Source organism: Dipodomys spectabilis, unplaced genomic scaffold (assembly GCF_019054845.1).
Source record: "Dipodomys spectabilis isolate Male_0828 unplaced genomic scaffold, ASM1905484v1 ptg000526l, whole genome shotgun sequence".
Classification (NCBI taxonomy): Eukaryota; Metazoa; Chordata; class Mammalia; order Rodentia; family Heteromyidae; genus Dipodomys; species Dipodomys spectabilis.
In genome coordinates this window covers 1,898,417-1,923,429 of record NW_024871203.1, presented here as the reverse complement: position 1 = coordinate 1,923,429, position 25,013 = coordinate 1,898,417, and the positions used below count along the sequence as shown (strand labels likewise).

The window sequence follows — 25,013 nt, the reverse complement described above, 5'->3', positions numbered from 1 at the left end:
ACTCTGGGCCTGGGCGTTGTCCCTCAGCTCTTCAGCTCAAGGCTAGCACTCTACCACTTGAGCCACAGAGCCACTTCCAGCTTTTTTCTTTTTGCTTATGTGCTGCTGAGGAATTGAACCCAGGGCCTCATACATGCAAGGCAAGCACTCTACCACTGAGCCACCTTCCCAGACCCTTTTTGATATTTAATTGAAGATAAAGGTCTCTCGTTTCTGCCCTGGCTGGTTTTGAACCATGTTCCTCAGATCTCAATCTGAATAGGTAGGATTAAAGGTGTGAGCTACTGGCACCCGGCCCAGACTGAACACTTCGAGAAGTCAATGCCCCCCTTTGGCTTTAGTGCGTATGCCTGTCTGCAGACACCATAGCCCTGTCAGGAACCCTCTCTGGCTTTGCTGTGCCAAAGTCTGTGGTTAAAGAGACAGTGCTCTGGAGGAGGCTGATTCAGGTTCATTTTCTGTGCTTCTTTCTAGGCTGTATACTATTTTCCTGACATTTCTGTTTCCTTTCCCAAATAAAAATTTTGTGAGGACTTGTTAAAAGCATTTTTTAAACAGGAAAGAAGGCTTCCAAAGAAAATGTCAGAGAAGTGAAAATAAAACTGTTTATTCTTTAAAAAGGATTGCCAGGGGACACGTGACAGTGGTCCAGAACTTCCCACTCAAGAGCTAGTTTAAAAGGACCCAAGAGTGACTAATTCCTTTGGAAACCATCAGTACAAAAATCAGATTTCACTGGAAGATTATATATACATTGAGAAGGGATCATCTTTTATTTTGTAATGTTAGTTCTGAATTCTTCAAAATTACAGATCTTATTTTGAGCTAGTTTTTGGCCAAGCTCCTGTATATGCTAAACACACACTTTTATCACTGCGCTATATATCTCTACCCCATTCTTTCTTTCTTTTTTTTATTGTCGGTAGTGGAGCTTGAACTCTGGGCCCGGGCGCTGTCCCTCAGCTCTTCAGCTCAAGGCATGCACTCTACCACTAGAGCCACAGCGCCACTTCCAGTTTTCTGAGTGAGTGCCACTTCCAGTTTTCTGAGTGGTTTATTAGAGATAAGAGTCTCACAGACTTTTCTGGCTGGGCTGGCTTTGAACTGTGATCCTCAGATCTCAGCCTCCTGAGTAGCTAGGATTACAAGTGTGAGCCACCAGTGACTGGCTTCATTTTTTAAAAAAATTTTTGTCAGTCCTGAGGCTTGAACTCTAGGCTTGGGCGCTGTCCTTGAGTACATTTTGCTCAGGACTAATACACTACCACTTGAGCCATAGCTCCACTTCTGGCTTTTTCTGTGATTTAATTGGAGATAAGAGTCACACAGACTTTCCTGCTCCGGCTGACTTTGAACCATGATCCTCAGATCTCAACCATCTGAGTAGCTACAATTAGAGGCATGAGCCACCAGTGCCCGGCTCAACCCATTAATTTATATATTTCTTTTTTTTCTTTTCTGCTGGTACTGGGATTTGAACTCAAGAGACTTGAGCACTTACTTAGCTTTTTTACTTAAGTCTGGTCCTCTACCACATGAGCCATGCCTCAACTCCTGGCTTTTTGCTGGTGAATTAGAGATATGTCTCTCTCCGGTTTGTCTACCTAGGCTAGCTTTGAACCTCAATCCTTATTTCTCAGCCTTCCAAAGTTGCTAGGATTATAGGCATGAGCTATCAGCTTGATTTATATATTTCTGAAAAGAGTATTTTTGAGTAAAACAACCAGAGTTAAAATGAACTTCCCTCAGTCTATAATGTAGAAGGTCTATGAATATAAGAACCCTACTTTTCCCTTAGCTGCCTTTGCCTCTGAATGTGTAGAGGATAGGATCTCTGTTCCATACACATTCTATCTTTTCAGGAGAAAGAGGACATCCCAGCACTCATGGCCATAGTAGGCCATGTGGCTGGGAGAAAAGATGAAAGGTGACACATCGTTATGATTACACAAGCTCCTCCCTCCGTTGCTCATGGCACAAAGAATATGGCCTGTGGCAGGTAGCTGCTTCTCAACACACCATGGCTCCTGCCCCAGCTGGGAAATAAACAGATTCATTATTGCTCAAGGAAATAACCAAGATTATGGTAATAAGAAGAGGGGTATCTCAATGATGTCTCCCTACCCCCTAAAGGAGCAGAGTATATTCCCCTTTGAATCCACTTTTGCTAAAAGTTTTGTTGTTGTTGTTGTTTTGTTTTGTTTTTATTGGTCAGTCGTGGGACCTGACCTCTGGGCCTAGTCACTGTCTCTCAGTTCTTCAGCTCAAGGCTAGTGCTCTATCACTTAAGCTACAGTGCCACTTCCAGCTTTTTCCACTTATGTGGTACAGAGGAATAGAACCCAGGGCCTCATGCATGCAAGGCAAGCACTCTACCACTGAGCCACCTTCCCAGCCCGATAAAAGTTTGTACATAACATGCCATACTTTGAGCAAACTATAAATAGAATAGAGTAGAAATTAGGGTCTAAGGCCGAGGTGAAATGCCTTGGACAATCAACACTTATTCGACTTAGCTGATAATAAACACTACTAGAAAATTCTAAGTTAGAAACTTAGAACAAAAACAAATAGAAAAAGCTAAAAATAAAAACAGACAAAAAAAGGCAAGTGAAGCAATAGGGTTATCCAACACCTTACACATCTAGAAAAACACACATTTAAGCCAAATGGGAGACAGTGAAAATGATTATTTTTTACCTTATGAAAGTGTTCCTTCCACAAATCTTCTGCAACTATGTATCCTCGTAAACCCCAGTCATACAGCTTTTCCCCAGTGACCTAGAAACAAAAGAGAAAGCATTTGCTACTATTCCATATGTGACTGGTAAAGAAGAGAATATTCAGCTTTCTTTTTTCCTATTTCTAAAGGAAATGACTACTATAGGATGTCTGTGTAACAATGAGTTGGGCAACAGTGGATCACATCTGTAATTTTACCTACTCAGGAGGCTAGGATCTGTGGATCGTGGTTCAAAGCCAGCCCAGACAGGAAAGTCCAGGAGACTCTTATCTCTAATTAACCACCAAAAATCTGGAAATTGAACTGTGGCTCAAATGCTAGAGTGCCAGCAAAATAAAAAAAAAAAACCCTAAGGAATATCACCTAGGCCCTGAGTTCAAGCTCCAGGATTGGTACAGAAAAAAAAAAATCAGTGAAACATAAGCAAGTAAAAAGATAGCAAGAGCCAGGCGCTGGTGCTCATGCCTGTAATCCTAGCTACTCAGAAGACTGAGGTCTGAGGATCATGGTTCAATACCAGCCCAGGCAAGAAAGACTACCATCTCAAACTATTCAGAAAAGGCTGGAAGTGGCACTATGGCTCAAGTGGTAGAGCACTAGCCTTGAGTGAAAAACCTTAGTGCCCAGGCTCTAAGTTCAAGCCCCACAACAGACAAAAAAAAAGACAAGAAAAAGAAAAAGTGAAAACTGAAAAGAGGCTGGGAAGGTGGCTCAGTGGTAGAGTGCTTGCCTTGCATGCATGAGGCCCTGGGCTCGATTCTTCAGCACCACATAAACAGAAAAAGCCGAAAATGGTGCTGTGGTTCAAGGGGTAGAGTGCTAGCCTTGAGCACAGAGAAGCTCAGGGGCAGTGCCCAGACACTGAGTTCAAGCCCCAGGACTGGGAAAAAAATGAAGAGAGCAAATAAAAACCAAAACACATAGTTAAAAAAAAAGGATAGCAAAAATGACAGAATAAGAAGGAAAACTAGCCAGAACTGGTGGCTCACTCCTATAATCCTAGCTACTCAGGAGGCTGAGATCTGAAGACTGGTTCGAAGCCAACCCTGGCAGGAAAGCTAAGGCTTGAGTTGTGGCACAAGTAGCAGCTGGCCTTGAGCACAAAAGCTCAGGGATTATGCCCAGGCCCTGAGTTAAAGCCCCAAGAATGGCCCCCTCAAAAAAAAAACCCTACAAAATAAAACAAAATTAAGCAGCAAACCCATAAGTTCCACACAAACAAGAATGAAGAACACTATAGCCGACTGAGTAGTAACTTACCTGGGCAAACGCAATTGCTTGTTGTGGGTAATAGACAGAGGCAGCGAATCCCATGAAAGTAGGTGGATATACTATCTTCTTTATTTTTGAGCCTAATAAATAAAAGGTGGCATACACCATTAGGTGATTGTTATAATCAACATCACCATCTCCTTTAAACATTTAATATTGAGTAAGATTTCTTTGGCCCTAAATTGAGAGGATATATTTAATAACAGTATGTACACCAAATTTTTTTGAGATATCCTTCATATAATCTTCCTGTTTAAAGGATAGAATTCAAGGACTTTTAGTATGTTCACAGAGTTGTATAACCATCATCAAAACCAATTTTATCATCCGCAAAAGAAACCCCTACCTATAGGCTGGTGTAGCTCAGTGGAACAGCATGTGCTTAGCATTCATAAGGCCCTGAGTAAGAAAGAGAGAGAAGAGGAAGAGGAAGAAAAATAAGGAGGAGGGCTAGTGCCAGTGGCTCACGCCCATAATACTAGCTACACAGGAAGCTGAGATTGAGGATCACAGTTCAAAGCCAGCCTGGGCAGGAAAGTCCGTGAGACTCCAATGAATTACTCAGCAAGAGCAGGAAATAGCGCTGTGGTTCAAGTGGTAGAGTGCTAGCACTGAGCACAAAGAGGCTAAGAGACAGTGCCCAGCCTTGAGTTCAAGCCCCAAGACTGGCAACAGATAGACAGACAGATAAGGAGGAAGGAGAGAGGGAAGGATGAGTGAGGGAGGGACACTCATTAATAGTCACTCCCCAATTCCCTCCTGCGACCCTTCAACAAAAACCATCTGCATTCTATCTCTATTGATTTGCCTACTGCGAACATATAATATGTGGCCTTTCATGACTGACATCTCTAACTCAACAAATGTTCTCAAGAGAACCACCATTTCTTTTTTGATTATTTTAACAGTCTCTTTTATGTCATCCAGGCTAGCTTTTAACTCACTATTTACACTTGAGATCATGATCCTCCTGCCTCAGCCTCCCAAGTACTTCAAATGCTGGGATTATAGGCATGTGCCACCACACCTGGCTTAAGAACTATCATTTGGGGGCTGGGAAGGTGGCTCAGTGGTAGAGCGCTTGCCTTGCATGCATGAGGCCCTGGGTTCGATTCCTCAGCACCACATAAGCAAAAAGAAAAAGCCGGAAGTGGCGCTGTGGCTCAAGTGGTGGAGCGCTAGCCTTGAGCTGAAGAGCTGAGGGACAGCACCCAGGCCCAGAGTTCAGGCCCCATGACCGGACCCCCTCCCCCCCAAAAAAGAACTGTTATTTGAGGATGGGAGTGAAAAAAACTGTAAGAGAGTGAAGGAAGGGGTGACACTGTCCAAAAATAAATGTATTCTTTGCCTGACTTATCTAACTGTAAACCCCTATACATCACCTTAATAATAACAATTCAAAAAAATTTTAAAGGAAAACAAAGAACAATCATTTCTAAGGAAGCAGATAAAAAACTTTTGAAAAACTTACAAGTGCCAGTATTTTAGTTCCTAGAGGTTTTAAAGTAAATTACCTTCCTTGTCCCATTCCTCTCCTTTCTGAAATTCCATTAAAATAAACAGTAAAGAAGAAAACACAGAGCAATGAGCCCATAATGAAGAGGAAACAAAGGGGCATCGGCAGAGAGCGAGTGCTAATCAGCTGAGGGTATAGCTCCTAGGTAGAATGATTATATAACAAGTACAAAGCCCTGGGCTCATTCTCCACTACCATAAAAAAGTGTTAGCCAGGCACTGGTGGCTCACACATGTAATCTTCACTACGAAGGAAATGAAGATACGAGGATCATGGTTCAAAGCTAGCCTAGACAGGAAAATCCATGAGATGCTTATGTCCACCAAAAAGCCAGAAGCAAGAGCTGTGGCTCAAGTGGTAGGGTGATGTTCTTGAGCAAAAAAGCTCAGTAACAGTGCCTAGACCCTTAGTTCATGCCCCAAGACCAGCAAGTAAGTGTTAACAAATTTTCATAAATTAGGGAATGAATGTGAATAAGAGAGCAGGAAATGCTAAGGAGGGGTTGCGGCCAAAGAAGGAGCGGAGCTTCCCTACACAGAGCTGGCAGGTACTACAGGGAGTAGTGATGGCAACCAGGGATCAAGACAACAGGACAAGTCCAAGTCCTATGCAGGGCCAAGTTGACCCATTCCTTTTCACATGCCATCTCAGTGCCAAAGTGCTTCTAGCTAGGCCCAATTTTTAAAACAGGATAGGGCTGGGCACAGTAGCTCATGTCTATAATCCTAGCTACTCAAGAGACTGAGATCTAAGGATCAGGGTTCAGAGCAAGTTCAAAAACAAATCTGTGAGACTCCGATCTCCAATTAACCAACACAAACCCAGAACCAGAGCTGTGGCTCCAGTGGTAGAGTGTCAGCCTTCAGCAGAAGTTGAGTCTGTGTGGGTGCCTGTTAGCAAAGTGTTCCTCTCACTGGTGGCCCTGGATCCAGGTAACCTCATCTAAGGTTAGAACCTGCCCTGCTAGCAAGCCCCATCTATGCAAAAAGACTTCTTACTAGTGTTTCAGCTGCCTCATTCTGAAACATGACCAGACAAACAAGACTTTGGAGGAAAGCCTACAACATAAAAGAGAAAGACAGAAACAAGCAAGAATTAAAAAAAAATCAAAAAAAACCTTACCCTACAGGAAATAGAACTTCAAAACAAAACTAAACCTGTTATTAAATATGATCAAATAAATTCAAGAAGCTACTACATTAAAAGAAAAAAAGAATTCAATGAAAAACATGAGACATTCAGAGAACAAGGAAAAGCTCATGAAAATGAAAAAGTTAAATACTCAAAATGAATAAAATAATTATGAAATATAGGAGACATTTAAGGTCATTTAAAAATAACCCAATTTGGGGCTGGGAAGGTAGCTCAGTGGTAGAGAGCTTGCCTTGCATGCATGAGGCCCTGAGTTCGATTCTTCAGCACCACGTAAGCAGAAAAAGCCAGAAGTGGTGCTGTGGCTCAAGTAGTAGAGTGCTAGCCTTGAGCTGAAGAGCTGAGGGACAGCACCCAGGCCCAGAGTTCAAGCCCCATGACCAACAAAAAAAAAAAAAAAAAAACAGGGCTGGGAAGGTGGCTCAGTGGTTGAGCGTTTGCCTTGCATGCCCGAGGCCCTGGGTTCGATTCCTCAGCACCACATAAGCAAAAAGAAAAAAGCCGGAAATGGTGCTGTGGCTCAAGTGGTAGAGCGCTAGCCTTGAGCTGAAGAGCTAAGGGACAGCGTCCAGGCCCAGAGTTCAGGCCCCATGACCGGACCCAAAAAAAAAAAAAAAAAAAAAAATCAATGTGCTAGTTAATGAGCTCAGAAAGGAAAAAGAGAGTGCATTGTCAAAGACCAAGCAGATATCATCCTCCAGCTGAAGGCTACGAACTACCAAAATATCCAACCAAGGAATGGAAACATCCACATCTACTTATGGCACCATAGACTCTCAGAACATTCAGATATTAAAATAAGACCCTCAAAGCTTCTAGGAAGGAAAACAAAGTCACTTCAGAAGCAGCAAGCATCCAGACTAGTAATCTACATTTCCATCGGCAACAGCCAGATGCTAGAAGGTACATCTTTCGAAGTTTCAATGGAAAGCAATTTCCATCACTATCCCAGCTGTCCCTTGGTATGAGGGCAGACACTCAAGGTCTTGGGAAATTTGTCTCCAATAGACCTTTTTTGCAAATGATTTAAGCATGCAGCTTAAGAACATGGCAGGATAAATGAAGGGAAGACAACACAGAAATCCAGGAAAAGGGGGGCGCAAATGAAAAAAGGGGGCTCAAGGAAAAACAGCTGTGTTGAGATCTCAAGCCAGCTGCAGGAGGAGATAGAGCTGAGGAGCAGATGGAGAAGAGGAGTGATGAAAATACTCAGCAGGATGATGAGTTTAGAGAAACTTGAGAATCAGGGGGAAAAACAATTGATAAGGGATAAAACAGAAGCATATGAACTTGATCCAAGAAATAGTCTCCACTGAGAACACTGTTTTTGACATGGGCTCATACACATAATAATAGAAGTGGTGGAAATTGGTTTTAAACTTGATTTTTTTTCCAGTCTTGGAGCTTGAACTCTGGAAGTGGGCCCGGTCCCTGGGCTCCTTTTGCTCAAGGCTAGCATTCTACCACTTGAGCTACAGGGCCACTTTTGGCTTTTTCTGTGATTAATTGGAGATAAGAGTCTCATGGACTTTCTTGCCCCAGCTGGCTTGGAACTATGATCCTCAGATCTCAGCTTCCTGAATAGCTAAGATTACTGGGGTGAGCCACTGATGCCCAGCCGGTTAATTATTTTTCTGCAAGTCTTATTGCCTATATTGAAAGTATATGATTATCCTAGAAAAGAAAATCCTGGTACCCTGGGGTCTCTCATGTCCACTTGAGCACCTGGGTAGTTCAAATGGGTACCATCTAGGAGCCCTTTTCACCTCTCTTGGGAAAGGTAACAAGTGGTAGTTCTTTTTTTTTTTGGGGGGGGGGGGTCCGGTCGTGGGGCCTGAACTCTGGGTCTGGGCGCTGTCCCTCAACTCTTCAGCTCAAGGCTAGCGCTCTACCACTTGAGCCACAGCGCCACTTCTGGCTTTTTTTTTTTCTTTTTGCTTATGTGGTGCTGAGGAATTGAACCCAGAGCCTCAGGCATACAAGGCAAGCGCTCTACCACTGAGCCACCTTCCCAGCCCCCCACAAGTGGTAGGTCTTGGACCACAAACTTTTGCCAGACCTCTCAATGAGCTGGGCGGGAGGGCCTTCCCAGAACCTCAGAAAGGAGGTATGAGCATATTCCTCTCCTCAATCTTCATACTCATTCCTCCCACAAAGCCAGTGAGAGGTGTAGGGAAGTCACCAGTGATAACAGCCATCTCTCTGTGAGCCTCCGGTTGCTGCCAAAGTCATGGGCATGCTACTCACATAACTTAGCAGATGCACTCAAGGAACCTTATCAGGAGGGACCCCTGAGTTCATACTGCAACTGCCAGCTTAAGGTACCAACTTCCCTGAAGGCATCTGTATACTGCTCTGGCCATCCAAAGGCATGCTTATCACCCTGGTCCCCTTGCTTGGTGACCTCCTCTGATGATAATCATCCCAGGCCCTTCTACACTAGCACCCTGGCCGTGGGATGCCTATCAATCCCAACCATTGTCTAAATGAAATGGGAACCCTTTTTCTGAATAGCTTTGCAAGAAAGACAGAGGAAGAAGTTTGTGGAAAAAATGTTGGCTGGCAGTTGACTACTAAAAATGATCTAGAAATATTATTATTACTATGACTATTATTTAGTCAGTTGTGAGGCTTGAACTCAGGGCCTCGGCATTGTCCTTGTGCTCTTTTTGCTCAAGGCTAGCACTCTACCACTTTGAGCCACAGCTCCACTTCTGGCTTTTGAGTGGTTATTTGAAGATAAGAGCCTCACTGGGACTTTTCTGCCCAGGCTGTCTTCAAACTGCCATCCTCAGATCTCAGCCTCCTGAGTAGCTAAGATTACAGGCGTGAGCCACCAGTGTCTAGCACTATTCCTATTATTATTATTAGTTACTACTTTCAAGATGGGAGGACGGCCTGGAGACTATAACAGGTGTTCATATTATAGGGAAACTGTGAGCAGCAACAGTACACCTGCCCTCCAGACTTGAAAATAAACATAATGCCTAAAGAGGAAGAGTTCTAAACTGAGACGTATCAAAATATGGTTCTCTTTCATGAGGTTTAGATTACAGCATTCTCTGTATTGGGATAGCTCTATTAGGCACTTTTGCAACATCTAAGTTTTATATTATCAATATATCAATATATTTTACAATTAAATTTAAATTGTCAATATATCTTACAATCAGTGAAACTAAACAGTTCATAAAAACTAATTTCATCAGAGAAAAGCCTTTTACCAGCCTTTATTTCTAATTTTATTCTGTAATCAAGCAATGGAAAGTAGTAATAATTTTTGGTGCTTGGGATTGAACCCAGCACTCACTAGGCAAGTACACTGCCACTGAACTCTTCCCAACCCTCAAGCTCCCAGAGTACTATTTTTAACTTGCTAATTCATTAACTTTTTTTTTTTTTCAGTCCTTTTTGCTTTTATTGTTTTTCAAATATGAGTCTCATTGTTTCTCTCAGGCTGGCCTAGGCCACCATCTTCTTATTGGTACTTCTCATGCAGTGGGGATGAGAGTGGTGAACAATCACCCCCAGCTTTTTATTGGCTAAGATGGTGTCTCATACACTTTTTTGCTTAGAATGGCCTCTATCAAAACAATGATCATCCTGAGGTTAACCTTCCAACTAGACAGGATTACAAATACAAGCCACATTCTTAGTTTGAACTTTTCCTCTTAACAGTAATAATAAAAATAATAAATCCCGCAGTTCTTTGACAAATAGTTCCCTAGTATTGATTCTGAAAGGACCATCTCATTGCTAGATAAAAATCATATGCATATAGTATTTGTTGAACTGAGTGGGAAAAATACTATCTACTTGATACTGCTACAAACCATAATACTTGATTTCCTTTCAGAAAATACTAGGCTCGATAAACATTAACTCTTAAGATAATGAAAGTATGTCTAGAGAAAAAAGCAAATTAACAAAACAATTAACTTCACATTAACTGAATCAAAAGAAAGAATTCTAAGAAGCTAAAAGAGATGCATTTGTTTAATTAACAGTATTTCTTGGAAAATTCTTTTTATTCCCTTCCTTTGGTGTCAGTAACAGAGTTCTGAACTCAGGGCCTTACATTCTCACTATACCACTTGAACTATGCCTCCAGTCCATCATTTTGCTGATTAATTGGAGATGGAGTCCTACAGACTTTTCTGCCTGCACTGGTCATTAACTTTTAATTGTAAGCATTTTAAAGTTGTTACATCAACACTGACTATAAACATGACACATCAAGTTAATAAACTCTCAATAATAAATTTATTGTAGGAGGGGAAAAGTAAGGGAACGTGAAAAAGGGGTGACATTGTCCAAATAGAAATATGCCTGACTTGGTCATTACCTGACCTCTGAATGGTAACCCCTCTGTACAACACCTTAATAATAATAAACTTGTATTTAAGAAAAAGTTTATTGTGATTGGTAGCTTGGTTGGTGAAGTACTCAGAAAGCTTTTTGATTAGGCATGAAAAACTATACTAAAGAGCAATAGGAATTGAAGCAAGTAAATGGGATTTTTAAGAATAATTTTTTTTTACCAAGAGTATGCAATTTATATATGTATGCTTAAAGTCAAATATAAAGTCAAATAATGATTGCTAACCACCATATTAATTATATATTACGAAGGCCATATTCAGGAACCAACTCAGTATCTTAAAATAAAAAGAGAAGAACTAAATGTTTATCTTCCCTCCCACATGAACAGCTAAAAAAATAAAAAATTAATAAAGACAAAACTTCACCTACCTCTAGTAAAGAGAAATCCAACAAATCCGGCAAAACCAATAACACCAAGTCTTGGAAAAAATCCAGGAGGTGCGTTTTGGAGAAAATTATAGCTATCTACAACAGAAGCAGATCAGGAAATAATTCCACAAATTGCTCATTAAAAAACAAAACAAAAAGTCTTACATATAGCTAGTATATACAGTATCTAATGGATGCAAACCATACATTCTTTGCTTTCTGCTAATAGACTTTTTTTTGGTCATTGTTGGTGTTGTTTCAGACAGGGGCTCATTATGCGGCCCAGGCTGGCCTCAAACTCACAACACTTTTGCCTCTACCTCCTGAGTGTAAGGATTACAGGCATGTGCTATCCTGCCTAGATCTGCTCAAATTCTTCAACATATTCTTTCAGGAACCAAATACATTAAACTTGGAGAAATCAGTATCCTTATGGTGTACAAGTTCATGTAGGAAGTAGCCACTGTTGGTGATAACAGCATAAGTAATAAATAAAAGAAAATACAACATGTGAGCCTCTTACTGTGCCTAAGCATACCTTAGGATAATTTGCATGATGCTTCCTTTCCTCTTCTCTCCTCTGGACCAATCTCACCAAATAAGAGCCAGTGTGGGTCCTTATCTCATCAGCCTCTCCTCCTCCTCCTCTAAAGTCCCAGTTGACTTTAGTACCTCACATTTAATTATATTCAGCAACTCATATTTGGTTCCTCACATTTAATTATTCAGGTGTATGTTCTGTGACTCCTCACAGAGAACATAAGCTCCTTAATGGTAGATTGCATAGACCTACGCATATCTCCTCCCAGCGGTAATAGTGGACAATTATCCAACAGGTACCTATTATAATCACTTCTAAGAGCTGATGGCTTAACAAATGAAATCAGCCAGGTCCTGATGCAGAAAACTGTCATGTCTCTTCCTCAACCTCATCTTCAGCACTGCCTATTTGCTTACACCTCCTTCTGGAAAATTCTGTGCTAACTCCCACCTTGATGGCTGTGTAGACTGATACCCAGTGTCCCATCTTCACAGCCCTGATGTGGCTAACACTGTTCTTTGTGGACTCACCTCAGAAATCCTTCCCTAACAGCTTGTCTCCCCAATTTTTACTCAACTAGTCTCCTTCCTCTATATCTTGAGAATGACTGAGTACATCGATATCCATGATTGACTGCTGTCTTTTCAACATTTTTTTTTGAAGCCAGGCACAGGTGGCTGAGATCTGAGGATCGCTGTTCAAAGCCATCCAGGGAGGAAAATCCATGAGAGTCTTATCTCCAATTAGTCAGAAAAAAAGCCAGAAGTGGCACTGTGGCTCAAGTGATAGAGTGCTAGCCTTGAGCAAAAAAGCTAAAGGGTAGCACCCAGGACTTCAGGGGAAGTCCCAGGTCAACACTAAAATAATTAAATAACTTTTTGAGATAGGATCTTGCTATGGCTGGCCTAGAACTGTGCTTCTCCTGCCTCAGCCTCCCAAGTGTTAGAATAATAGGTGCTTGGCTTTGACCACAGTCCTAATCAACTTTGATCTTTAATGGCTGGCACAATGGAGACTTAACAAATGTCAGCTGAACTGAACTAATAACTAGAATAGTAATCCTTTCCCTCACATAACCCAGATACATGGCAATTTTCTTTCCCCTAGGTTCTTTGAGAAGTGTGGCAATTATTTTAAATCTATTATAAGACTTCATGCTCTGCATGCATTATTCCCATCTGTTTTTTTCAATTGTTTGCCCTTTAACCTACTTTGAATTTTCATTCTTCTTGTCTAGGTCTTTTGAAGCAATTCCCTACTTCCTTTTATTCTTACTAGTTAAGTGTTACTGAACTCTGAACATGCACAGAGAGCAGCTGATAGGAGGATACCCAGATTGGCTTTGGCAAGCTAGGCCAAAGTGGGTAAATCACAAAGACTGGGGAAGACAGTACTTGAAGCGAAAGCCTGGCTTCTGGTAACATAACTTAGCTATGACTGCTGGAAAATGGACTGGCTATACTGGCATACACCACCACTCATAATAAAATGTTTCTTTAAGAGTCTTTGTGTGCATGAAAAAAGAGCAATGAAATCTAGTAAAATTTGTTTTAAGAAGGGGGAGAGGACGGGATGAGGAAGAGTGATGAAGGCCGTGAGTTTGATGGGGCACATTGTACGCATATATGGAAATATCTCATTGAAACTTTTTTGGGTGATCCTAGGACTTGAACTCAAGAGCCTGGGCTCTGTCCTCAGCATCTTTTGTTCAGGGCAGCACTCTACCATTTGAGCTATAGCTCCACTTCAAGCTTTTTGGGGTTAGCTGGAAATAAGAGTCTCATGGACTTTCCTGCCCAGGCTGGCTTTGAATCACGATCCTCAGATTTCAGCCTCCTGAATAGCTAGGATTATAGGTATGAGCCATTAGTGCCTGACACAATGAAACTCTTTTACACAGCTAATAAATGCTAATAAAAATCTTAAAAAAAAGAATTCAAGAGAAGGAAAAAAAGACAAAATATTATAAACAATGTCTACTGCGATGAATCAATGGAAAAAGACAAGTGACAAGGAAGAGACCTCCTTAGTCACACATTTGTTTTGTTCCATCAAGAAACGATTAAAATCTTACCAGTGCTAACAGCTCATGCCTGTAATCCTAGCTATTCAGGAGGCTGAGATCTGAGAGACTCTCAGTTCAAATCCCGCAAAATGGAAGCAGAGGTATGGCTGAAGTTGTAGAGCACCAGTCTTGAGTGAAAAAGCCAAGTAAAAGTACAAGGTCTTGAGGTCAAGCTGCAGTACTGGCATGCGCATATGCGTGCTCCCGCGCACGCACGCACATACACACACACACACAAAACCTTGTACAAACAAGGTTTTGATTTGCTGAGATGCCTAGCAAGAGGAATGAAATAGTATCACTATCTCTATTAATTTACTAGTTCTGACTGAGCTCAGAACATAGACTATAAACTCAGTTTATGAGTGCATGTAATAAGTGGCCCATAAGTGAGAAACCATCAAGAGCAATGAAAACCAAATGGAAAACATGTAAGCACACTTCTCATTATGCAATAAGATATTTCCCAGGATCCCAGGGCAGTTCCTTTCTGCCTCTAAACTTCTATAGCATGTGACAACAGTAGTGCAAATGAACTACTGTGATTATGAAAATATACCAATGATTTAGTGTGTGTACATTGTACTTGGAAAGTGTTGTGTTTTGTGGGATATTTGTGGGTGTTGTTTTTGTGGGATATTTTTCAGGTAGAATCTTGTGCTTTTTTCCCCCAGGGCAGTCTTAGACTGTCATCCTCCCACCAATGGTTCCCTCATAGCTTAGACTTCATGAGTTACCATACCCCACTTGTTTGTTGAGATGGGAGTCTCATTAACTTCTTGTGGGGACTAGCCTTACACCATAAGCCTCTCATTCTCCACCTTCCAAGTAGGTGGGATTACAGATATGAGCCACTACTTCTGGTCTCATTTTTAAAAAAAAAAATCTAGTGTATCAGTACTTGCCAGCCCAACAATCCTAATAATGCAGAAGCCATTTAGATGATATTAGTCCTCTGTAATCTGAGAATAATTGATCTTTCCAGAAAAAAAATCACATTCCTCTAAAATTCTTCATACAATTTCCACAGCCCATTCATGGAACACCAGTTAAACAGTTCAATGTTAATGAAGTAACTCATTATGTCTAACTAAAAATCAACTTACCTAACCCCCATTGAATCATACGCAGCACCTTGGGCTTAGTTTCACAGTATCTATCCTAAGAAGATAAAAAGAAATGGAGTAAGTAGGCTAGGCTGATTAGAAAGTAACAGAATAAATATACCTGTCTTAGCCCAGTGCCATAGCTCACACCTCTAACCTTAGCTACTCAGGAGGCTGAGATCTGAGGATTGAGGTTTGAGCAGAAAAGTTTGTGCAACCCTTATCTCTATTTAACCACCAAAAAAAGCCAGCAGTAGAGCTGTGGCTCAAGTGGTAGAGTGGTAGCCCAGGCCCTGACTGTTCAAACCCCAGGACTGGCACAAATACAAATACTTGCCTTTACTGAATATATTATTAAAGTGTTGACATTTTCTTGGTGCTGGGCCTCAGGCAGGCTATTCATGCACTCTACCATCAAGTTCTAGCATCAGTTATTAACAGCTTTTGAACAGAAACCTATTTTCTTGTTTTCTGGGTTTTTTTTTTCTTTTGCAATGTCCTATTCACTACAAACTACTTGGAAGAATGGCTTACTATTGCCATAGGGAGCAAAGATGCCCAAGATGGTGGTTCTGAGAACTTTTAAACTTCTCATTCTGAGAGGGATTTCATGGTGGCATGTCCACACATGTATACAATGCACTCCATCAATCTCAATCTATCACTTTCTCCCTTCTTAAAATAATTTCAACAGCTTTTGTTGTCCTATTTTCATCCATATGTATATAAAGAACTTCAACGACGTTTATCCTATTCACTCTCTTCATTAGCCTTCTCACCGCCAGACTTCTCACTCTTAAAACGGAAGGAAGGGGCTAGGAAGGTTGGTTCAGCGGTAGAGCGCTTGCCTTGCATGCCTGAGGCCCTGGGTTCGATTCCTCAGCACCACATAAGCAAAAAGAAAAAAAGCCAGAAGTGGCGCTGTGGCTCAAGTGGTAGAGCGCTAGCCTTGAGCTGAAGAGCTGAGGGACAGCGCCCAGGCCCAGAGTTCAGGCCCCACAACCGGATCCCCCCCCCCCCCAAAAAACAAAAAGCTGAAGGAAACTGCGGAACATTGGTAGCTCATGCCTGTCATCTATTACTCAGGAGGCTGAGATCTGAAGATGGCACTTCAGAGCCAGCCTGAGCAGAAAGTCTGAAAGATTCTGATCTCCAATTAATCACCAGAAAACCAGAAGTGATAGACTGCTCGTCTTGGGCAAAAAAAAGCTTAGCAACAGAGCCTAGACCCTGAGTTCAAACCTCATGACTAACCAAAAAAATAAAAATTAAAAAACCGGAAGGAAACAGAAAAATCAATCCTCTTGATAATTACAGAGCGAATTCTGTCCCTAGGAGATTAAATCAGTCTTTGTTACTAACTCTATTTCCTAATTTGTCATTGCATGGGGAGGAAGGGGGAGAACGTCCAGCCCAAGGGCCATATAAGGTCTGTAAAACCTTTTGTTACATTGCAGGACAGACATGTACACTTCTGGCTGGCTCTCATTGGCTACCTATAACCCATCTCCCGATATTGATAGCTTTATATAGCCTGATAATTCTGTTATAAATATTCAAATGGCCCTTAGGAGAAAAGGTTCCCTACCCATTTGGGGGCCTACAATTGGAACATACTCACTTGAAGCAGGAATAACCAACTATAATGTGACATAAGAGCAAATAACTCAGTTTGGAGGACAACCAGACTGTACCCACCTTCAAGAACTCTATAGTGAAAATAAGTGAACTCTGTAGTGAAGGTGAATAAGACACAGGGGTATCACTTGAATATGTCTGTCACTAGGGAACTACTTACCACTTACAAACTGTTTTCCACCCACAAAAGGACAAAAACCAGGCAGAAACCAGTTGTTCATGGCTATAATCCTAGCTACTCAGGAGGCTGAAATCTGAGGATCACAGTCCGAAGACTGCCTGGGCAGGAAAGTCTGTGAGATTCTTCAGTTAACTACAAAAGCCAGAAGTGGAGCTGTGGTTCAAGTAGTAGAGTGCAAGGCTGAGCTCAAACCTGAGTACCATCACAAATAAAGGATTAAGCTAGCAAAAGACATTGATATGTAGGTTTTCTTTCTCTAATGGGTGGAAAAAAATAATATTGGATTTTAATGAAGTGATATTCAGTTCTCCCGCAAGGTCATCATTTATTATTTAAGGCCATTTAAAAGAATGATCCCAGTACTTGGACAATGAAAGGATTAAGCTAGCAAAAGAATTAGGATGTCACTCTAGACATTGACTTGTAGGTTTTCTTCCTTTCTTCTTTCTTTCTTTTCTTTAACTTTCTTTCTTTCTCTTTCGTTCTTTTTCTTTCTTTCTTTCTTTGTCTATCTGTCTACGTGTCTATCTCTATCTGTCTTTCTTTTTGGGTGCCAGTCCTAGGGCTTAAATTCTGTGCCTGGGCACTGTTCCTAAGCTTTTTTGGTCAAGGCTATACACCACTTTGCCCAGCTCTATTTCCAGCATTTTGATGGTTAATTGGAGATAAGAGTCTCATAGGCTTTCCTGCCCAGGCTGGCTTTGAACTGTGATCTTCAGATCTTAGCCTCTTGTAATCTTAGGATTACAAGCATGAGCTACCAGTGCCTGGCAAGTTGGGAACCCTTAATTTGGGTCTTCTATTATGCCATTTTTTGTGCTAGTCCTGGGGCTTAAACTCTGGGTCTGAGTGCTATCCCTAAGCTTTTGTGCTCAAGGCTAGAACTCTACCACTTGAACCACAGATGCACTTCCAGATTTTACAGTTAATGGGAAATGAATCTCATGGACTTTCTTGCCCAGGCTGGCTTTAAACCATGATATTGAGATTTGAGCTAGGAATATAAGCATGAGCCACGGATGCCCAGCTCTATTCTGCTATTTTCCAAAAACATGTAGTCAACTTAAGACTCTTCTCAGTGCAGACTTTCACTACTGACTGTAAAGAGCCATACCTGACACCAACTTGTATATGGTTCAAACTGCTGTCGAAGCTCTGAGATGTTTTCTTCAAGTTGGGTTCTTGGTTTCTCCACATACTTAAAGTGAGTCTCAGGAGTTGAGTAGAGTGAAAGCTGCAGATATTAAAACAAAATCAAAACATCATATCCATTAATGAGATCATATAATAAGCCATCATTTGTAGGTATACATACAAATATTAGAAATACTATAATATTTCTGTTAATCCATAAATTTCAGTGACCATAAGAGTTATATGAAATCTATAACTTGATTTCCGATGATCGTTGTACCTTGCTTTGATAAGGACAAGGAAAAGGGAGCAGGCCTCCAAAATGTCCTATGCCCTCCAAATCCATTGCTAGGAAGCATAACAGCTCCCTTCTATCTGTTTTTGTTGTATTTTTTGGTGGTATTGTGGACTGAATGCAGGGCCTCGAGCACAAAAGGCAAGCACTCTAGCATGAACTACACCCTTAACTCTTTTTAATTCTGCTATGTGGCATTGTACCTCAGACTTCATTCGGAAAAATGATTCTATAACTCTAATGCAAGGGTAGGAAATATCTGCTGCTCACAGCCTCTTGCCTATATTGGTAATTTTGTAATGGCCCTCAAATGTTATTATCAATATTCAAATGGCTCTTGGCAGAAAAATAGGTTCCTTATTCCTACTCTAAAGGGTATATGGAGGTTTAAAAAAACATGTGAAAGTAAATGAATAACTGGTTAGTCAGTGAGAATGAACAGTGTGGACTCATGAAAAGTAGGAGAGACAGTTTGTTCCCCCTCAGAGTAGAAACTTCTCACAGCCACTGCTGGCTGACTTCTGACCCCTGTCATTTGAACCATTGTTCCCAAGGCTTGAGAAGAGAGTAAAGTGCAAAAGATAAGCTAATTAGCTTTATGTAAACATCATTCAAGTAACTCCAAAGGGGAGACTGAAGGTAGCTTTGTCCATAGCCAAATTCAAAGACAAGAAGCAGAAAGGATTCATGTTTCTAGTTTCTTGGAGAATGTGAACGTTTTCTTGCTTTGATAATTGGTCCAGAATCAGTCAGGCTACTTAGAAAAGTGAGTCTTGCTTATCAGCTAATGTGATATGGCAGGTTCCACACTAAAAAGAAAAATCTGTAAAAGGCTGGACACTGGTGGTTCACACCTGTAATCCTGGCTACTCAAGAAGCTGAAATTTGAGGATGATGGTTTGAAGCCAACCCAGGCAGGAAAGTCCCTGAGACTCTATCTCCAATTAACCACAAAAGCAGCTGGAAGTAGAGCTATGACCCAAGTGGTGGAGTGCTAGCCTTGAGCAATTTGAGCAAAAAAGAGCTCAGGGACAGTGTCCAGGCCTTGAGTTCAAGCCCCGGGACCAACACCAAAAAAAAAAAATCTATAAAATACTCCTTAATTATGTTCTCAGTTAAGTATTATTAAAGTTCATCTGCTGACAAGGGTACAGCTTAGTAATTATCTTGAAGTCAGGGCCTGAGTGTTGTTCATGAGTTCTTTTACTCAAGGCTAGTGCTCTACCACTTTGAACCACAGCGCCACTTCTGAGTTTTGAATGGTTAATTGGAGATAAGAGTCTCTGAGGACTGGGCTGACTTCGAATGTGATCCTCAGATCTCAGCCTCCTGAGTAACTAGGATTAACAGGTGTGAGCCACCGGTGCCTGGATCAGCTTAGTAATTTTCTTGGCAACAGTAAGATTAGACTACAGAGGATACTGTGGAGGAGAAGCGAAAAACAGGGTGACATTGTACGTATTCATCTGACTTATGAAATGGTAACCTTTTTGTAATAATAGAGTACTGCTCACACTAGCCAAGTGTGCTGAGCTATACCCGCTACCCTTCTTAAATTTTATTTTGAGACAGGGCTTCACTATGCAGGCTCGATTGTCCTCAAACTTTCAGCCCTCCTATTTGAGCTTCCCAAGTAAGTGGGACTCTGTAGTCGCACTCTCTTATGCCACAACACCTGGACACAGAAAACAAAGTGTAAGAAAACACATTTCTTCCTTTTAAATATACAGTATCTGGATTAAAGGGAGGGCTCAAGAATAGGGTGCTGGGCTAGAATCTGCAAGGTGCTGGATTTAATCTCCAGAACTTCACCAATAAAAACACCAAAATCTTCTGTCCTACTGATTTATAACCTGTAAAAACCCTTACAGTAACTAAAATCAGACATTCAAAAGGCGTTACCTCATCGATCTTCATGGAATTTTTGTGAAGCAAATCCTTTTTTGGTGTTGGTGCTGCTGCATAGACTTTGAAGGTAAGCAGGCTTAGGCTGGCTGGCACCATGGACCTTTGAATTACCTGAAACACAGAAGCCATCATAAGCCTTCTCCCCAAGTTATGAAGTAATAACAGGAGCATATTCATAATTTCATTCACTTCTGCCCTGAAAGGCATATTGCATTTTATGAGAAATAAGTGCATGCCTGAAGTACTGAGGAAGTCAGAACATAAAATGTACGTTCTCACAGACTTAAAATTTCAAGCCAGGGACTGGGAAGGTGGCTCAGTGGTAGAGCGCTTGCCTTGCATGCATGAGGCCTGGGGTTCGATTCCTCAGCACTACATAAAAAGAAAAAAAAAGCCCGAAGTGGTGCTGTGGCTCAAGTGGTAGAGCGCCAACCTTGAGCTGAAAAGCTGAGGGACAGTGCCCAGACCCAGAGTTCAGGCCCACGACCGGACCCCCCAAAAAAAAATTATACCTAGACAACTAGATTATCAATCTATATGTAGTATCTGTCCATTTAATCTTTGGAACAAGTCCAAAACCAACTCATCATCTGGCCCTCAGACCAGCCTTCTTTCTCTACTTGCAGTCTCAGGAACGATGAAAATCTCATCAGAAACTTCAAGGTCACCTGCCATCTAGACGGCAGTTTTCCAGGATATAGTATCTATTTTTATCAACTAGAGTCACTATTGTACACAACAGACTTCTCAACCTTACTCCTCCTGTTTAAGTTTTACATAGAACTAATATGACTTTTATATACTTGGACCAACATCTCTGCAACTCTCTCCTCCACCTCCCAGCTCCTCACTCTACTATCTGCTTCTATGAGTTCAACACTTTTAGTTACCACAAAGAAATGTAAATATGTGAGGTAATGTACAAGTTAATTAGCTTGACTCAGGCATTCCACAATGGATATATGTTTTAAGACGTCCTGTTTATACACAAGAAGTATGTACGACTTTTATTTGACCACTTACAATTAATTAATTAGTAATAATAAAAAGAAACTGAGGTCATCTTTATAGCCCTTCCTCATCTTATTGGTCACTAAGCCTGCTAGTTTTGCCTAGTAAATGACTTCAGTTCTACTTTCTCCTCTTTATACTTTCCTGTGTAATCTTTCCTTGGATTTTCACTTCTTTCCTGAATTGTTTAGCAGCAACTTAACCAGTATTCTGGTCTGCTAAAGATTCAAAACACCATGAAAAAGAATGATCTTTCTAAACTACAATCTTGATTATATTCTATCCTTGCTTAAATTTTGTGTGTGTGTTTGTCCTTGGGCTTAAAGGTTCCTGAGCCTTTTTGCTAAGGCTAGTACTCTACCACTTCAGCCACAGCTCCACTTCCAGGTTTTTGGGGGGTTTTTTTGGTGTTTGATTGGAGATAAGAGTCTCTCAGCCTTTCCTGCCTCAAACTGGCATCAAACTGCCATCCTCAGATCTCAGCCTCCTGAGCAGCTTGGATTACAGGCATAAACTATGGGGTGCCCAGCTGAAATTATTTTGGATTCATTATCTAGGATTTTAGAACCATAGAGCTGTTCTGGGCAGCCATAAGCACCTTCTCTAACCTCATCTCTCTCACTCTGCCCTTGTCCATAAACTCCCTATATTTTCCTCATGCTATTATCTAGTTTCCTGGGTAAACTTATGTGGACTCCTGTCTAAAATAACCTCTCCTTGATCTATCTTTATGTAGAAGTACTTAAGAGTAGGGAGACATTTCTTCTTCTTCTTTTTTTTTTTTTTTTTTTTTTGGTTGGTCGTGGGGCTTGAACTCTGGGCTTGGGCGCTATCCCTGCGCTCTTCAGTTCAAGGCCAGCGCTCTACCACTTGAGCCACAGCGCCACTTCCAAGAGTAGGGAGAATTCAACCTTTTGTTTGCATCTATCAAGTTCTCCCTATCAGATTAGAGTCCATTTGGGGATGAAGTGTCTCACTCTCATCCCTACTGCTATAGCAAAGCCTGGCACAGAAGAGATGCTCCAATAAGACATAGGTATGGGATGGAAAAGGGGACAAATGAAGAGTGGTTGACCTTGTTGTGTCTAGTCAGGCATGATTAAGTAGTATGAAAATCGTATTTTGAGAATTGCTATTTCTGTAATGCAAAAGACGAAGCTATTCTGTAATATAAAACATACAATATTAGATAAAATGTAACAAAAATGTCTCGAAGCACACACAAAAGAAAATTTCTATATTTCAGGAGCAAATTGAATTGAAAATAATTTCTTTTTGTGCCAGTCCTGGGGCTTGAACTTAAGGCCTGAACACTGTCCCTGAGCTTTTGTGCTCAAGGCTAGGGCTCTACCCCTTGAGTCATAGCTCCATTTCTAGCTATTTTGGTAGTTAATTGGAAATAAGGGTCTCACGGGCTTTCCTGACTTGGCTGGCTTTGAACCAGGATCCTGCGATCTCAGCCTCCTGGGTAGCTAGGATTATAGGCATAAACAGCACAGCAGCAACCGCCTTGAAATCTATTTTTCAAGATGTGGCTTTATTGCTGGGTGCCAGTGACTCATGCCTGTAATCCTAGCTACTCAGGAAGCTGAGATCTGAGGATAGCAGTTTGAAGCCAGCCTAGGCAGGAAGTCTATGAGACTCCTATTTAATTAACCACCAAAAAGTGGGGAATGGAGCTGTGGTTCAGGTGGTAGAGTGCTAGCCTTGAGGAAAGCAGCTTAGCGACAGTGTACAAGTCCTGAGTTCAAGTCCTGGAACCGGTGTGCATACGAGCCCCACACACATGTGCACAGACAAGCAGGCACACAGACAGACAGACACAGACACAGACACACACACACAGACACACACACACACACACACACACACACACACACACACACACACACACACAGTGGCTTTATCATTTTAACTGGTTTAAAAATAAGTAATAGCCTCTTAAGTATTAAATGTCCATACTGAAACATCTTAAATCTCAAGGCAATAATACTTAGCCAACTACAGCTGGCACTGGCCACTAAGGGTTTTGTACCCATAACTAAAGAGATCAACATCCCTCCTAGAAAACTGCTCCAACCTTCAGAGGGCTCTGGGTTTTAAATCCACAACTTAGCACACTGCTCTTCCCCAACCACTCTGGCTCTTTTAAAAAAGAAACCAGCCCGTCGGAAACTTGAGTGACCCAGACAGAGTCCCCAGCAGTTCCCACGGAGCCCCATCCCTGAAGCCCAGTGGAGGCATGTGACTCACTGCTCTCTGTCCTTCTGGGGACTTTCCACCAGGCCAAGCTGACACTCGCCAGGACCTTGTTTCTGATACCTCTCTTATCTGCTCAAGCTGGTATCCCCTCCTTGCATTTGAAACCTCTAGTGTCCACAGAGCTTGGGTTCATGGTGTGCCCTGTCTTTACTTAAGCCAACCCATTAAAAAATAGCATTTCAGGAGACAGGGATACAGGTGGACCCATTGCAACAATGATATGTACAAGTTGTTATTGGTGCGGGGGGGGGGGGGGGGGGGGGGGAGGGGGGACCGGGGAGGATTGGGGGGGCGGGGGGGAGGAGGGGAAGGGATGGGAAGGGGAAACAAGGAGGAGGCTACAATGCTTGATAAGAAATGTACTCATTATCTTGCCCGTGTAATTGTAACCCCTCTGTACAATATTTTCACAATAAGAAAAAATAGAATTTCAGGAGAGGCTGTTAAAATGGCAGAAATCACCCTTGGAAAGTGGGAAAGCATAAAAGGAAGGCAAAGAAAAATCTAAAGAAAAAGAAAACTAAGGACAATACTGAAAGTCTGGTACTTGAAGAAAGACAAACCACTACTGAAGAAGTAGTTCAAGGTCAGACCTGGCAATTTAGCAAGATCCTGTCTCAGAAACAAAGCACACAGGTACTGGCAGAATGGCTCAAGTGCTAGAGTACCCACTAGCAAACAAAAGGCCCTGAATTCAAATCTTGTATAAACACACACACACACACACACACACACCACACACACACACACACACACACACACACACACACACACACACACACACACACACACACACACACACACACACACACACACACACACACACACACCACACACACACACACACACACACACACCTAGAGTCTCATGTCCATAATACTAGCTACTCAGAAGCTGAGAGTTGAGGATCTTGGTTCAAAGCCAGCCCAGACAGAAAATTTCATGAGGCTCTTATCTCCAATTAACCTCCAAAAAGCCACAAAGAGCTGTGGCTCAAGTGGTAGTGCACTAGCCTTGAGCCCAAGCCCCAGGACCAGAAAGGAAGAAAGATGGAAAAGAAAGGAAAGAAAGGAAAAGGGGGAGGAGAGGGGAGCAGATGGGAGAAGTGAGTATGGATGGATCAAGTAGTAGAGCATTTGCTTTGCATACATGGAGCTCTGGGCTCAGTCCCATTTATCAAAGGAGGGAGGAAGTAATGGAAGGGGGAGAGGGGAAAGGAGGATGGAGGGGCTTCACTAACTCCTAAGACATGGGGCATAATTACAAAGTCTTGCTTTTGACCAGCTTTCCTTTCATCAGTACTCCTGTGGGGCTGCCTTGAAACACATGAACACGGATCTGCCTCCTCTGAATATATGTCCTGAAAGTGAAACCTCTTCTGGACATTTGTGGAAGACTCGAATCTCTAGGCTGAGTGCTCCCTGTCTCAAGTGACAG

The 25,013-nt window shown here is 41.8% G+C and overlaps 1 protein-coding gene across 2 annotated transcripts in view; it reads right to left on the bottom strand.

Moving 5' to 3' along the window:
- The window catches only part of Apoo (apolipoprotein O), a 49,859-nt gene that overhangs the window by 11,378 nt on the left and 13,468 nt on the right, over window positions 1-25,013 (bottom strand). Inside the window, exons 2-8 of one of the 2 annotated variants that reach the window (XM_042670170.1) lie at window positions 20,298-20,414; window positions 18,081-18,200; window positions 15,148-15,202; window positions 11,436-11,531; window positions 4,004-4,095; window positions 2,701-2,781; window positions 2,020-2,036 (exon numbers count right to left, since the gene is read on the bottom strand). In XM_042670170.1, the coding sequence (XP_042526104.1) occupies window positions 2,020-2,036; window positions 2,701-2,781; window positions 4,004-4,095; window positions 11,436-11,531; window positions 15,148-15,202; window positions 18,081-18,200; window positions 20,298-20,414 (578 nt within the window). The remainder of the gene's footprint in view (window positions 1-2,019; window positions 2,037-2,700; window positions 2,782-4,003; window positions 4,096-11,435; window positions 11,532-15,147; window positions 15,203-18,080; window positions 18,201-20,297; window positions 20,415-25,013) is intronic. The other variant, XM_042670169.1, reaches the window with a different exon arrangement.